This window comes from Sceloporus undulatus, unplaced genomic scaffold (genome assembly GCF_019175285.1).
Source record: "Sceloporus undulatus isolate JIND9_A2432 ecotype Alabama unplaced genomic scaffold, SceUnd_v1.1 scaffold_15, whole genome shotgun sequence".
NCBI classification, from domain to species: domain Eukaryota; kingdom Metazoa; phylum Chordata; class Lepidosauria; order Squamata; family Phrynosomatidae; genus Sceloporus; species Sceloporus undulatus.
The window spans coordinates 1,914,920-1,931,191 of record NW_024802937.1 but is presented as its reverse complement, the minus strand read 5'-3'; the positions used below and the strand labels follow the sequence as shown (position 1 = coordinate 1,931,191).

The following is a 16,272-nucleotide window of genomic DNA, read 5'->3' as shown; positions in this document are numbered from 1 at the left end:
CAGGGCGTCCTTTCCAGACGCCCCGCAACCCTAGTATGTTGCTGTGGCATTGTAATGGCAGCACCCTTTCTACATGGGTGCCGCCATTACAACATCACGGCCGCAACGCCTCCAAATGGGGCGGCGCGGACGTGACATCTTGGTGCCACTGAAGGGCGCTTGTGGCGCCCTTGTGGTGGCGCCAGAAGGAGCTCCGTTTTGGAGCTCCTTTGGCTGTGTGTATCGCTGGCGCGGCTTTTAAATGGCTGCGCCAGTGATATAAAGAGAAAGGGGCCGAGTGGTGTATTTCAGTCTTACATTCCAGTTTTTTTCCCATTCCTCTAAAAGTATTAGTTTACCTAAGTCTTTTGCCCAATTAATCATGTATTGCTTGACCGTTTCATCTTCCATTTCTGAATTTAGTAATATTTTGTATAATCTGGAAATTGTGTGATCTGAGTCCTTACTTATCAATGTTCCAAATTCCGTATCTTCTGTTTCTATTTGATAATTTTTCCTATCTATTTTGAATCTTTCTACAGTTTGCATATATAGAAACCAATGACAATTAAAGCCCTCTTCCACCAATTCTTCCATTGTTTTTATTTTAAACTCTCCTTTTTGTATTTTTAACAGGTCATTATATGCAACCCATCCAGTATCTTTCATCCTTTCTCTTTTAAGGAATGCCTCATTGATGATATCCATTCTGGGATTTTGGGAACAAAAATTGGTTTATATTTTTGCCAAATTCTCAATAGGGATTTTCTTATGTAGTGATTACTGAAATTTTTATTCGCTTTAATTTTGTCATATAACAGATACCTGTGCCAACCAAACACATTGTCAAAACCTTCCAATTGTAATAATTTATCTTTTTAAATTTGTACCCAGTCTTTAATCCAATCAAGACAGCAAGCATGGTAGTATAATTTAAAGTTTGACAGCCCTAAACCTCCTCTTCCCTTGCTATCTTGTAATATTTTTAATTTGATCCTTGGTTTCTTTTTATTCCATATAAATTTGGTTAAATCTTTATCCTATTATTTAAATGGCTTATCATTAGAGATAATGGATAGATTTTGAAATAGAAACAATAGTTTGGCGGTGATGTTCATTTGTATAGCTGCTATTTTCCCCAGCCAAGAAATTTGTAGGTTTTCCCAACTGTGTAAATCTTTTTTTATACTTTTCCATAGATTCAAGCTTTTATTAGTCTAAGAATCATAGAACTGGAAGCGACTTCCATGCAGGAAGGCACAAGCAAAGCACTTTGGGCAGATGGCTATAGAGCCTCTGTTTATAGCACAAATAGCACAAGTGATATTTAAATCAGTAAGATGTCAGAAAGGTGGCTTCTACCCTGACATGTTCCTGTCCATTCTAAAGCCACCTGCAGCTAAAGAGAAAAGAACAAGGCCTTAGTCAACACCAGATGCTAAGGGCACTCACTAGCTGAGGGCACTCAGCAACTTCTCTAACAGCATAATTTGGAAATGAAAAATAAAAGCCAAGGGAACCCAAATTTTGCTCATCCTACCAAAGCAGGAGGGGGAAAATCAAAGATTTAGTAAAAGTAGAAACCGGTCTGAGAATAGTACTTCCCTGCCTTCACAGGCTCTCCTGGTAAGGACATGAGAGAAAGCCTTCTTGGTGGCTGCTCCCACCTTCTGGAATGCCCTTCCGCAAGATGAAAGGCTTGCCTTTTGTCAACAAGCAAAAGCAGTCTGTCTAGGCAAGCTTTTAATGTGTAATCAAGGGATGGCTTGTATATGGGGTGTTTGTTATATAGGGTGTTGTATGGGGTACTGTGGTTATATTGTGGTTTTAATATTTGTAATTTTATATTTTTAGCTTATGTTTTTAATTGTTTTATTGTAATATGTCTATTAGTATTTTTTATTTGTGAGCCACCTTGAGTCCTTTTCTGGGAGAAAGGCAACAAAGACATCAAATCAATCAATCAATCAATCAAATAAATAAATAGGTGTGTCACTTTCTTTCTAAACTCATTCACATAAGTCTTTCTGATGTTGATGGAAGTCCAGTATGCCGACAACCTAAGTCCAAAACATACATAGGACTGAAATAGTTACATCTCAACATAGAAGTCTAACAGAATACAATTCTGCTTCATTTCCTAATACTAAAACTTCAAAAAATATCATATGGTTTTGAAGGAGAAACTTTTATTTTATTTTATTAGTTTTCTATCCCACCTTTTCTCCCAAGAGCTTAAGGAGCATGTTTTTTTCCTGTCCATTCTATGGTCACAGCAATCTATGTGAGAGAGATTAGGCTGAGAGATATTGACTGGCTCAAGGACACTAGAGAGCTTCATTGTTGATGAGGAATTCAGACCTGGGTCTTTCCAGATCTCATCCACTATACACTATACATTAAAATGTATACAACACCATACAATAAAATTAAGTCTACAGCATAAAACAAACATTTTTGATATCCATCTGTTCTGACTCTCAATTAAAAGCACAGCTAACCTAAATAATACAACTACATTTTATCTAAAACAATACCTTTAGAAAATTTCCTCCCTGTATTATTATAAGAAGACTACTATTGTGTCTTCTTCTTTTTATTACAGGGATCTTAAAGAACTTCAAATTATACCAGCACAATATATTGCAGTGTATTGAAATTTCAAGATAGGAGAGTGGGAACAAGCTTATCACTTCTGAGATTTAGAGAGAAAGTTGTTTTTGTTGTAGGTTTCTTGTGTGTTTTTCTTTTATGGCACAGTAAAACAAATGAAAATGTTCTCTCTGAGAACTGCTTAATAATATATGAAGCCAACAGTCCACAATGGCTCACTGGGACAATTAGTGTTATGGACTGTTGCATAAAGACATATACAACAGATTTGAAAATGTGTGGTATGTACTGTATCTTGTAAATAAATATGTAATGTGGGAACTTTTGAATTGGGAATTACTGGCACAATGAAGTAGCAATAGCTCTGAATGCTAATGCATGAAAGCATTACATAAGCAGTAGCTATATTAAATCCACTGATTGAAATGCTCACATTTTTATTTCAGTTACTGGATTCTGTTTTTTAAAAAGGTCTGCAAACTCTGGGGCTGTTCAATTGTATATGCAGGTACTTTACAGCAGTGATCTTGAACGTGCAGACTGTGGGCTGTGTGAGGCCACTGATCTACTAGGGCAGTGGATCCCAAACTTTGGTGCTCCAGATGTTTTGGGTGTTAGTTCCCAGTATTTCTGATTGTTGGCCAAAATGCCTAGGGCATCTAGGAGTTGAAGACCAAAACTCCTGAAGGACTAAAGTTTCAGGAAATACTGCACTAGAGGGTCATTCACTGCTGAGGCAGGGGTCAATGTAGTTTCCTACCCCCCCCCCCCAGTGTTTGATTCTGTGGTTTGATTAGACAAAAGAGACTACTGTATTAAAGCTAGCATAAAATAGTCACAGGCCTAATGTACTTTTTCAGCAGAACACTTGAATAATAAACACATGCATATGTGTACCACTGCCCTGTGGTACAAAGTCCACTCTTCTGCCATCTCTCTCACTACCATCTTTACACAAAGATCAGAGCTTCAAACATAGCACCATCCAGCACAACTGAATGAAGTCACATGGGGCCGGTATATACTGGAAGGAAGTGATGTGGTGGCGGCGATACTAGGGCTTGGGAGCACGCAGCAACCGCATGCTCTCGAGCCCTAGTACGGGTGGACGGCGGCATCATGACGCCCTCCTGCCCATACAGGGTGTGCCATGATGATGCTGACGCCACGTAGCATCTGGATGTCACTTCCAGGAAGTGACGTCATGCTGGCTCTGTTTCTCCTTTACGGTGTCACATAAAAGAAGCTCCTTAGAGCAGCTTCTTTTTGGCAGTGTGTCGGTGCTGTGAGGTCCGGCTGCTGTGGCACCAACAAGCGGGAAAGACGGGCGGCACAGAGCCACCGTCTGTACCGCACCATGGTTACAAAAATAACTATGGCACGTTACACATGTGCCGAAAATACGCGCTCTGCGCATACTAGGGTTAAGAAGGGGAGTATTAGGGTTAGAAAGGGGCGTCTATTCTAGATGTCCCTCAACCCTGGTACGTGCGGAGCGTGTAGAAAATGGTGGCGCCCTTCCACACAGGCGCCGCCATCTTGACGTCGTGGACGCATAGCGTCCGGATGTCGCGCGGCAGAAGTGATGCCACGAGTCCACAACTAGCTCCTCACGGCACCACTTCCAGGGTGCAGAAAGAAGCACCATTTTCGGGCTTCTTTTTTGCTGCGTCCGGGAACCTCACGGTTTGGCCGCTGCGGTTCCTGGACGCAGCAACCGGCGGCAACGGCAGACCGCTGCTTTCAGTTACAGGACAAAAGGAGTGAAGTTATTGCTTGTTAAGTTACAGTGGTACTGTAATGTTGTTGTACCTTTGTTACTAGAAAAAAACCTCAATATAAGTAACTTGTTATTTGTAATTAGATGCTTACAAGCTCTGAGCAATGCAACCCTGCTAACTATTGTCACTTACTGATAACACTAACATCTGCCATTAACTATGAGAATCTCTATATTCTGATGTTGTTCAGCACTATCTCCTAGAATGGTAACTAATAATAATAATAATAATAATAATAATAATAATACCCCTCCTCTCCCCGGAGGATCGGGGCGGGTTACAATAACAAATGAAACATAGTAAAATAATAACACAATCCATAATCCACAATTTAAAATACAATAGCATAAAAATCTTAGCACCCCGATGGACAATTCGAATATGCCAAATGCCATGTTGTAATATGAACTCCAATGATAATAATAATAATAATAATAATAATAATTTTTTTAAAAGAAAAGAAATAATGGTCTACCTGTTTTGAACAAACCAATATCTTGATATATAAGTTCATGTTTTTTGGAAAGATAAATATGTTTCAGAAGATTTTAAACAATTTTATACTTCTTAAAATGTAATAGTATTTTAATATGATGTTTGTTCAAAGCATTTTAAGTTCTGTATTATAAACTTTTTCAGCTAATCTAGTTTTGGTATCTATATCGGCATGTCAATTAATAAATTATTAAATAGGAGCAACCTACTAGTAATTATTTTGTGGAAGTCTTCTGGAAAGGAAGATCTATCAATAGATAAAATAATCTTCCCTCTCAAATCCAAAATGTTATCATGCATGATCAAGCTGGTGTCACATTTACAAGTCACAACTGTATTTCCAAAATGAAAAGAGATCTTGCACCACCTTTGGGACTAACTGAAAGACAGAAGTTGAACTTCCATAGACGTGAGCCTACAAATGCATCTGAGGAAGTAGGCTCAAGCCTATGAAGCCTCATGCTACCAACTTCTATCTTTCAGTTAGTCTGAAAGGTGCTGCAAGATCTCTTTGCATATAGTGCTAGATACGGGTGTTGGTCAATTGATTAGAAACAGTAATTCTGGTGCTTTTAAATTTGGTTTATAAAAGCTAAGGACAATACAGTCACATCTGAAAAAAAAGGAAAGCTTTCAAGTACAGGGGTACCCCGGGTTACGAATTTAATTCGTTCCGCCGCCGCGTTCGTAACCCGAAAAGCTTTCGCAAGCCGAAAACCCATAGGCGCTAATGGGGAAAAGCCGCGATTTGGTGCGAAAAAGCGCCGAAAAGCACCAAAATTTCTTTCGTAACCCGAAATAACCTTCGTAACCCGGAACAGTTTTTTTCAATTGATTTTTTTCGTAACCCGGAAATTTCGTAAGGCGGCGCATTCGTATCCCGGGGTACCACTGTATGAGGATTCTGACAAGGATCATTAGTAAAATGTTACTAGATTTCTATTGTGGCCATAAGGACTTGGTTTTGGTTAGTGGCTTTGGCTATTTGGCTATGGAGTTCTTTGCTGATATCCATGAAATAAAAAAGCAAGAAAAAACACCCAAAACCTCCTGTAGCACTAAGAAGGGAATGTCAGGAGGATCAGTTCTTTGCAAAAGGCTTAGGGGATACTCAAAACCACAATCAAAGATGCTGAGCTACAGTGTATATAGTATGACAAGAATGGCACAACTAAGTACAAAACATTACCAGCATAGGTTGTGAGGGACAATACGTTATTAGAGTGAAGTGGATTTCCTACAGAAAATGGATACATTGTCGAAATGAGAACAAAAGGTAACACAAGGAGGGAAAAAAAGTGAAAAAAGAGAAAGAATGTAAAAAAGGATTTGAGGAGCATATTTGGTAATGGCAACAACAACAACAACAATAAAGAGAAGAGAAGGCAGTACAACCACTGGATGAGTACAGATAAGGATGTTTTGCTTTGCAGAGAAGCAAATACATTGTGGCCTCTATCATACCACACAATTTTGTTTGATATCACTACCATGGCTGTGTCCTAAGGAATCCTGGAATGTAGAGTTTGGTGAGACACTAGAGCAGAGAACTCTAAATGGCTCGTGCAATTGCAAATCCCAGGATTCCATAGGACCTCATAGTGTGAAAGTGACCAGTGTATCTCTTTTCAATGCAGAAAATGTATGGTAAGTCAATGTCTGAAAAAGAAAATGAAAAGGAAGAAAAGTGGAGGAGTAATCCCCGAGATGAGGGAGAGAGATATAGACTTGGATAGATTAGATTGTGTAGGTGGTGTATGTCTGTCCTGCATGTACCAAATATATACCTGCATTTGTAGAATCTCATTTTCAATAATGTTTCTGGCTACTGTAATAACTAACCTTCATGGGGAGTACTTCTGACAGGTTGCGGTATACAATGCTGTTGTCAAAAAAAGGAAAATGTATGTTGGGAATATTTCAAAATTAAAATGTTGCCCACTCCGCAAATGCTAAAAAATCTTAAATGCTTGTACACATGTTCATAATTTTGATTACTGATTGTGTTGAAGCCATTCTTTGCAAAAGGGCTTATTGTTAATTTTGCACAAAACTGGCTTTGGATTGTCTCCAGCTATTCTTTAGAAGCTGACCCTTTTATGAAATTGATTTTGTCACCTTCTTGACTAACTGTGCAAATTTTACACATTACTGAGTTGGCCTGAGAATTCTTGAACCAGCTGGTTCTGGGCTGTTTTTATTTTTATTATTTTTTAAATGCAATTTTATTAGGTTAAAAACACAACACAATCACAAAAAGAAACTAAAAAGAAATCATTACAGGTGAATTTAACACATCATACATATCTCATATTTTACATAATCCTGTATTCAGATCTACATTCTTACAATGAAGCACTCTAATTATTCAAACTGTTCCAGTTGGGCTGTTTTTATGAACTACTGAACCACTGCAAGTTTTTAAATGGGAGAAGAGTAGAAATATTTTTTTGTGTGTGCTTATAATTAAAGAAAAAGGCAAAGAAGAAGAAGATAAAGGGGCAGAAGGCCATTTGAAGAAAGTTATTAAGAATAGAAACAGAAAATGGATTGCCATTATATGAAGTCACAGATACACTATTGTCTTGAACACAGTGTTCTGTTTTGGAACACAGGAAAAACTGAGGTCAACAAAATCAATTAAATGTCTGTCCTGGAAGATGAAACTGAACAATTACTTGGCTGTAAGAATTATCTCCAGAGAAAAGAAATGTATTTCTAGAACTGGATTCCATCAGACCTGAGACTAAAGGCAAACTACACATTACATGGAAGTTGGAGCATGCAGCTGCCCTTCTCCTTTTTAATTATTCACAAGAAAACGTTCAGGCATCAATCCAGATACTGATCACCCTGCATGCGAAGAGCAGGTTGAAGCTTCTCTCCCATTCTTCCCTAAATATTTGAGCATGCTCTTGAGTTCCTATAAAGACTTTTTAAAAATCACCTCCAAAGGAGGGAAATATTGTCAAAGGATAAGATGGAATGGAAAGTTTAAACCTCCCCTCTGGGTCCCAATTAAGCTAATGTTTGGTCTACATAAATAAAAAGTTTTGTCTAAGTAAATAAAAAGTGTAAGCGATAGCCATATATTACATATTTAACTTATGTGCATACATCATTTGATTGCTCATCAATTAAACACTCAAATGTTTCATAGGAAATATGGGAACTGGCAATTAAGATGTAATATTTTGCTGTAATGTGAAGCAATGTTTTATTTAGTGTTTCTGGTTACTTGGTAGTCACCATCAGAGCAAATAAATGTGGAGACTGCTTAGGCAGAAATGCTGTTTTAAAAGCCTATGCTTAGGGCTTGCCATTAGCAAAGCAGAGTATGCTAGAAATGATGGAAGGCATTTCAGTACTTTGTATTCCTCCACAAAAGCTGCTGAGTACTCCCTGTGCTTTGGCTTGCATGCATTACAATGTGAGATAAAGGACGTTATCAGACAAGGGAAATTGGAAGTATAATCCAATGGCCATCCGAACGCAATCATGGGGTTTAACGTTATTTCGTGATAGACTACCACACGCAACTTTGGGCAATGGGAAGTCAGTCCGAATGCAATCATGGGGGTTCACGTTATGCATGAAAGGTGATCACATGCAATTTCGGGCAATGGCAAGCTATTTTCGGGCAATGGGAAGTTAGTTCGAATACAGTTCGAATTCACATAAATTCGCTGAACTAGTGAATTCACGTGAATATGTTGTGGCCCCACTTTCTTTTAATTCGAAATTAAGAGAAATTCCTCCCGTGTGATAAACACCAAAGAGTAGGGAAAAATGCAGTATCAATAATAGAATGTTTGAACTAACTCTTTTCCCAGAGATAAGACGTTGAAACAGAAGAGCAAGAAGGAATGCCAAAGTGATTCACAGAATGCATTTATTGTGCTTGAAGAAACTCTTTAGGAAATCTTTACAAACAGGGGGAACTGTCCAGTGATCTCTGAATATGGAAGTAAATGCTGGAAATACAACATCCTACACTGAATAGAATCAGTATGTACTAGCACTGTCTCCTAGCCTAGTCAAATCAGCCACTTGGAGGCTCAGAGAGCAACTAGAACTACAACTCCCAGTATACCAAGCCAGTAATATTCTAGATGTAACAGAATACAGTATTTTTCCTATGGATATGCATATTTTCTTAAATAAGCCCCCCTTTCTTTTTTTTTTATTTGATATAAAAAACCAGCTATTTACATGATTTATACGATTATACATTATAATATATATAATCTTTACCAAAGTTTTCTTAACAGTCAATTACTTCCTTAGCCCATAATTCTAATTTGTGATTTATACATCCTTATCGTCGGATTCTTTAAGACTTACACTCACATTCCTTTTTAGTCTATAAAGTCCTTCTGAAGAGTTCTTAAACTATCGATTTAGACTAAGTTTATTACTTGTTACTATTATTCAATCCTCCATGCTTTTCAATATCAATGAACCCCCTCCTTAAACCACTTAGCTTTACAAAATTGAATTATTGAGAACCAATCCTTCTCAGCCCTATCAATGTTTTTGTTTCTTAAATATAAAGTCAGTTTATCCATCTCTATCATGTCCAAGAGTTTCTGAAGCCAAAGATCTATATTTGGTATTTCAGGCTCTTTCCAATATTGAGCAACAAGTATTCTCGCAGTTGTTATCATGTATAGTATTAATTTACCAAATTTTCTTTCTATATCTCTTGGGATTTTATTTGTCATGTTTAATAAATAGATTTCTGGTCTCAGTTCAAACTTAATGTCCAATATTTTTTCAATTGTCAAGTGTATTTGTTTCCAATATTTTTCTAATTTAGGGCATCGCCACCAAACATGCATCTAAGATCCTCTAGCTGAGTTGCATTTCCAACATTTATTTGATTTTTCCTTGCTTATAAAAGCTAACCTATTTGGAGTCAGATACCACCTGTTCTCCATTTTCCAATAATTTTCTCTCAAAGCTTGAGATTGGGTAAATTCTTTTGTTTTCTTCCTCGCGTGCTTCCAGCTCTCCAAATCAATAACATTTCCACAATCCGTAGCCCATTTGATCATGGCATCTGTAACTACCTCTTGTTCTTGGTCTAGTTTCAGCAAGAATTTATATAATTTCGATGTTTTCTTTTTTTCCTCACTAAGTAATAATTTATCAAACTCTTCCATTATATTGTTGATTCCAAATAACTTTACATCCGTTCTGAAACGTTCTTTAAGTTGTGTATACGAAAACCAATTCACTTTCATGTCTAATCAGTTTAGTTCCTCTATTGATTTCATTCGGGGAATATCATCTTGCCTTTTAACTATCAAGTCTTCATATTTCAACCATCTCTCTGTTGTTTCCCATCGTCCAAGAAAAGCTTCTTGTGGGGAGGTCCATAGGGGCAGTTTCCTGTAAATCTTTTTCTTTATTTTTTCCCACGTTGTTAATAAGGATCCCCTAATTTCATGTTGTAAAAATTCTTTGTGGATTTTTGCTTTCCCATAACATGTATATGCGTGCCAACCGAATCTATTGTTAAAACCTTCTATTTTTAAAGTGTTTTGGTTTTCAAGTTTTATCCAATCAGACATCCAATTTAATACATTTGCTTGGTAATATAATTCTAAATTTGGCACTCCCGCTCCACCATCTTCTTTGAAATTTGTCATAGTTTTCCAATTGATTCTTGGTTTTTTATTGTCCCAAATAAAATTTTTAATTTCTCTGTGCCATTTATAAGCCCCCCTTTCTACTCTTCCAGATTTATCAAAACTCCTGGTGCTCAAATTGGTAATATGAATCTCTGCTCACACTCAGAATCCACAACCTGTCAGAGATGGGTGTGTGAAGCATGTGAAAAGTCCCAGAAAAGACAAGGCATAAAATAGTTCATTAAAGCTTTTATGCAAGGTAAGGATTAAACTTTAAGATGGGCTCAGAAAAGACTGAAAAATTATTTGTCAGAAGTCTTTGCATGGTTCATTTCCTCCTGTCTTTTCATTTAAGTCCAAGACATGATTGGCTCTCTAGGTTCATTATACAGTTGCTTCAAACTAAATTTGAAAATGTGTTCTTCCTTACTAATAAGTAAGTGACCTTGGAAAGATTGTTCTATTTTAGATTCAACTGCACCACACTGTATTCATGATGGATAGTTACTAAAAAAACTTTCACTTAAGGAAATTTTGAGCAATCTCATGTTCAAGTCAGAAGCCAATCCATATCATTGTATGGATTTTTTCTATCACAAATGACTTTTCTCAATTTTGTGTTATTTTATCATAGAATGGGGTGAGATGTCCTCCAGATTTTGCTGGATGTAACTCTCAGCATTCCCCATTACTGGTTATGTGACTAGGGTTGCTGGGAATTACAGCTGAAAACATCTGAAGGGATGCATTTTTTGTGATTCTGCCTTTAACTCATGCAAAATTTTCTTGCTTTGTGCTGCTTTAATGTTGGGCAGATTCAAACAACCTGTTCTGTTTGATACAATCCCCCTTGCCATTTGGCAAGATGATTGTTTTTAAACAGGCCTTAAAATCCAGATCTTCTGGTCTGCTTTTAAATAAACAGATGTTGACAAACTGGAGTTGTTAGCTGTTATTTTTAGAAATATTTTGTGCTGCTGTTTTACTCAGTTGTATTCCATATTTTTTTTTATTTTAACTAGTAAAACCTCACTTCCGTCTTGAAAAAGCATTAAAGGGAATTTAACCAGTATATCATGCTTTCTTCCTCCCCCTTCCCAATCCTATCTATTGTGTCTTTTGTCTTTTACACTGCACTCTTGAGGCCAAGGAATGTCTTAAGTACTCTTCTGTGTAATTTTTAAAATTAAAGTTTGCTTTACTACAATATTTGTTAATTTCCTCTCTGTCTGCTAGAGAGCCTGTACAGCCATCAACAGAAAAAAACAAAAACAAATTAGACATAATTCTCTTTAAAACCAGATTTAAAATTACACATACCGTTAAAACATTACCAAAGGCCAATCCTGATTTTAAGGACCAAAGGTCATACAAAACAGTTCGAACTTGGCTCAAAAGGGTTTTCTGGTTGAAGAGGTGCTTAAAAACTATTTTAATAAAATTATCTTATTGCAACTGACACTGCTAAATGGTGCTAGGCAGTGGAAAGTATTGAACTAATTTTTTCAACAACTGCACTGACTTCCTAGTCCTGCTGAGCAAAGCACAGTATGATGAATTTAGTCTATAAAGCTCTAAATGGTTTCAATTTAAGCATCTTCAATGACTGCCCCATTATGGAAAGTTGCCTAGAGTAGCCTGGAGAAAAAGATTTACCATTTGTAGTTTTGTTCCTGTTGTAACAAAACAGTAATCCCATTTCTTTGAACAAAGATGGAGCAAAAAAAAAGTTTATGGTGATGACTGGCTTTCTGAAAATACTGCCTGAAAATTGTGCTGTGATACAATGAGAGATGTTGCAACTGCAATACTGCTTGCCCCTCTCTCTTCCACTCAGTTTCTATGCTTTACCTGCTGTGATAGAAAATTCAGGTTCTGCTGGCCGCAGAAGGTGAACAAGAGGACTCATAGTAGAACAAGTAGCTGTGTCTCTTCTTAGCAGCTCAGCACATTTACAAGTATAAATTTTATACCCAAAAAGGCCTCAGCAACCTTAGGACTGATGTGTCCTTTGGACTGATATCTTGCATAGTTATTTCCCATATTTTTCTGTCCTGATATGTTCTTAAAATTTTTAAAAAGTAAAGTTAGCGGTCAAGTATTAAAAATCTTGACTGTGAGAGAAAGCAAAACTGACAGATTTTCCTTCCTCTAGCAGATAATGCTGGAAAAAATGTGGCTTCATGAACCCTACTCCATAACATAGCAATGGTGTATTTACCAGCAGCACCCTTGCAGTTCCATTGGTATGTGTTTCAATTGGATTGCACTGAATTACCACCACCACCACCACAACTACTATTACGGTGGATTTCCCCCATTCCCATGTTGAGGGATCCTGATGATGCAGGGCCCAGTTTCTGGTTTTGGTGTGAACTCTCCAAATTACATCTGTCTGGAGCAGCATCAAGTATTACATGTTGTAAGGCTAGCTCATCACTTTCCTGAACACTCATTTAAACACTTTAGAGGTTTTACTCTACCTTAGTGCTTCTCCTTAGTATGAGTTTGTGGAAACAGGAGTTCAAGTAAGAGTGTGGAGGGTTTACAGCAGCAAGACTAGACTAAGGGATTTTGCTACCTGAGGTGAAACAGCTAATGCCACCCTAGCATACACACAGTACCCCAAAACACCTGAGCTATTCTAGCACCAAAGGCAGAAAATTTCACAAGTATCTGTAACAGTAAAACTACAGCAATATATCAAATGACTAACAATGTGCTGCTCTTTGTAATATCCCACAGCTGTTGGCTGAGGAGGCTTCCTCATCCTAACTCACAGTTGTGGCCAGCCTTGGCAAGGAGCTCTCCCATTACAGGCACCTTTAGGAAATGATGCTAAATGGTTCCTTGGAGATTTCAGACCACTTCTAATGTCTGTTACAAAACTCACCAGTGCTGCTTTGGATGGTCCTCACAGTGGTGGTTGTGCGTGGGGGAGACAAAGACCTCAGTGATAGACATTCATCATCTTGGGAACAGCCCTTTTCGATTGCTCTCACATAGCTGTGGCTCCGCATGCGGAAGCAGCCTGGCATTGGCAGATCCAGGGCCTCAACTGCCTGAGATTCCAGTTCACTGAATACAGATTCACAAACTGATTCAAACTGACCATTCACCTCCATTTCGCTCACCTGCAGGGAAAGAGCAGGCAGTTTAATTACATCCAATAAAGTAGTCGGGCTTATAATAACCTTAAACACCAAATGAAATACAGTCTTATATCCTCATGATAAAGAATCCCCCAAACAGCTAAGAACATACATTTTTATCAGATGCGTTTCCTCTTGAATTGGACAAGCTACATGAAGTATAATCTAATGGCAATCCGAACGCAATCATGGGGTTTAACATTATTGTGTGATAGACTACCACACGCAATTGTGCTCCAGCACAAATAAGTACCACCTTAGCTACTATATATTTTAATTCTCTAGATTTAACCACTGTCTGTATCAACCACAGATGATCCATCCTGGCAAAAGTGTCAAATAACCAAATGAAAGGCTTAATTATGTAAAGCCACTGTTAAGCCTCCCAGCTATTAATGTCATGTGCCATCTTTAATTAAATTAGAAGGATAATTTCTTAACTTATGATGAGAAATATCTCAAAGTAAGAGAAGTGGGAGAAGAAAAGGATTTTAAGTGGGAAGGCAAAGATTTTTTCAGAAATTAAGTACTGAGTTTCTAAAATGTCAAAAGGCCCACCTGGATTTCAGCATTTGACACAGCAGAATAATAACTGATTGATGATAAGTAATAAAAACGGAAATTGATATCAGACATTTCAGGTTACAGAGGATTGGTTGAAAGAAAGGTGACAATGTGCTGTAGTTTACAGTATAAGAAAGATATTGAAAATAATTATATATTTTATTCAGTTGCTACTACAGTTGTATGCAAAAAGGCATTCAACATAGGACCTTTAAGAGTAACTGAAAGACAGAAGCTGGTAGCATGAGCTTTTTTAGACTTGGGTCCACTCCCTCAGATGCATGGAGTGTAGGGTCTAGGGACAGACCTATGTAAGCAGGCTGTGTGTGAGAATAACAATAGAAATGCAAAACTTGTGTGTATTGAGATAACGTGACAAGTTCAGTCTTAGTGATGGTCGTTGGGGGACAAAGGCAGGAGTAAAGATGTTGCCTAAAGCTAAGGTGAGTAGATAAACACATCAATGGTGGTGGGAGCTCAGGAATGGAGCGTGGGAGCCAGAAAGGAGATACGATGAATTGGACCACAGAGCCCTCATGAGGTTGGTGGTTTAGTTAGTGTTATAATGTGTGTATTGTACCAGAAAACTATTGTTTTGGTTCAATCCACTGTTGATAGACCTGAGTTTATGGATATTTCCACTCTGCTGTTTCTTTTTCCAATCTTTATTTGTTTTTGTTTTTTGGTTCAAGGAATGCTGCTCTGAGGTCCGAGATGTACAATATACAGTTGTGTACACTTTCGCTAACACCAGTGTTCCTAAGCCCACATTAATAGAGCTGGTCAGATTGTAAATTCTGATGAGGCAACTGCTTTAGGTTGTAGAATGGGGGGAGGCAGATTAAAGGCAGTCCCACCTTTTCACTGCACTCATCTCTTTGCTGTCCTAGCAAGTGAGCAGTGGTTGTGATTACTTCCACTACTTTATTTTTCACTCTCACTCCTCCTTCCTCAGATGGGGAAAAATGCAGAAAATCTGTTAGGGAGAAGGAAGAGAATTCCCCAACACCGTGGCAGTGATATCCACATTAGATTGCAAGTTCCAGAGAGAAGATGTTTACTCATAAGTAAGTTCTTGTCTCACATATAAGTCTGGAAAAATCAATGGGTTGCATTTCTAGGCCAATAGACATTGGGTTGGGTTGGGCTATGATGGTCACTGGCAAAAAGAAAGAAACACAGAATAGAAAAATAGAAAGAAAAACAGCCTCCCATCCTCCTTCCCATGAGTATTTTTTTAAAAAAATAGTTAAAGTAAGGATTCAGAATCTATAGGAGGTGTTTCTTTCCCTCTAACCCTTATGTTTTAATGCATATTGGGGAAGATACTTGTCTTGCAAATATCTTTTCCACTTTTTGCTGTAGAAAAAAGTTCAGTTGTCATTCCACCTTATTTCTTACATCCTCTCTCCCAAACTGTAACAGGGCTACTTGTAACAAATTACTTTTTGGTAGCAAGATCTAGCTTGTGTTTCAAAAGAACTTGTATTCCAAAAGAATAAAGTTTCTTTACTGTAAAGAGAAATGGTTCCTTTTTGCTGTCAATGTTACTTTTAAAGGTCATTTTTGGAAGCATTTAGACAGGAATTTTTCACCTGTTATCCCATTTTCCTAACACCCCAATCCTAAAGGTTCTCCTATTTGAAAAGTAGTAGAAAGTACTGGAAAAGGGACAAGCACAATGAATTACTTCTTGATTGGAATGAGTAGCAAAGGGTTACATTTTAAATAATGCAATGAGTAACAGGAAGAAAATACTGTATTTTCTGGCGTATAAGACTAATTTTTAACCCAGGAAAATCTTTTCAAAAGTCAGGGGTCGTCTTATACGCTGGGTGTCGTCTTATAGGGCAGGCGCTGAAACTTCTGAGCCGGATTGGAGAATCTGCAGTTGCCACATATGTAACTGAAGGGCAGAGCAAGCTACAGGCATCCGGGACGCTCAGGGTATGGAAAAAAGAGCCGTGTTTGCAATACTGCTCTGATAGTCTTGGAGACAGGGAGGGCTAGGCAAGCAGGGAGAGCTGACCAATCCAAGCAGGCTTTGTATAC

At 37.8% G+C, this 16,272-nt stretch overlaps 1 protein-coding gene across 5 annotated transcripts in view; it reads right to left on the bottom strand.

Annotated features, from left to right (window-relative positions):
* Positions 1–16,272, bottom strand: part of LOC121917319 (disks large-associated protein 1-like) — a 412,347-nt gene that overhangs the window by 78,094 nt on the left and 317,981 nt on the right. For all 5 annotated transcript variants that reach the window (XM_042443197.1, XM_042443195.1, XM_042443196.1 and 2 more), the window contains one exon: positions 13,398–13,638. In XM_042443197.1, the coding sequence (XP_042299131.1) occupies positions 13,398–13,638 (241 nt within the window). The remainder of the gene's footprint in view (positions 1–13,397; positions 13,639–16,272) is intronic.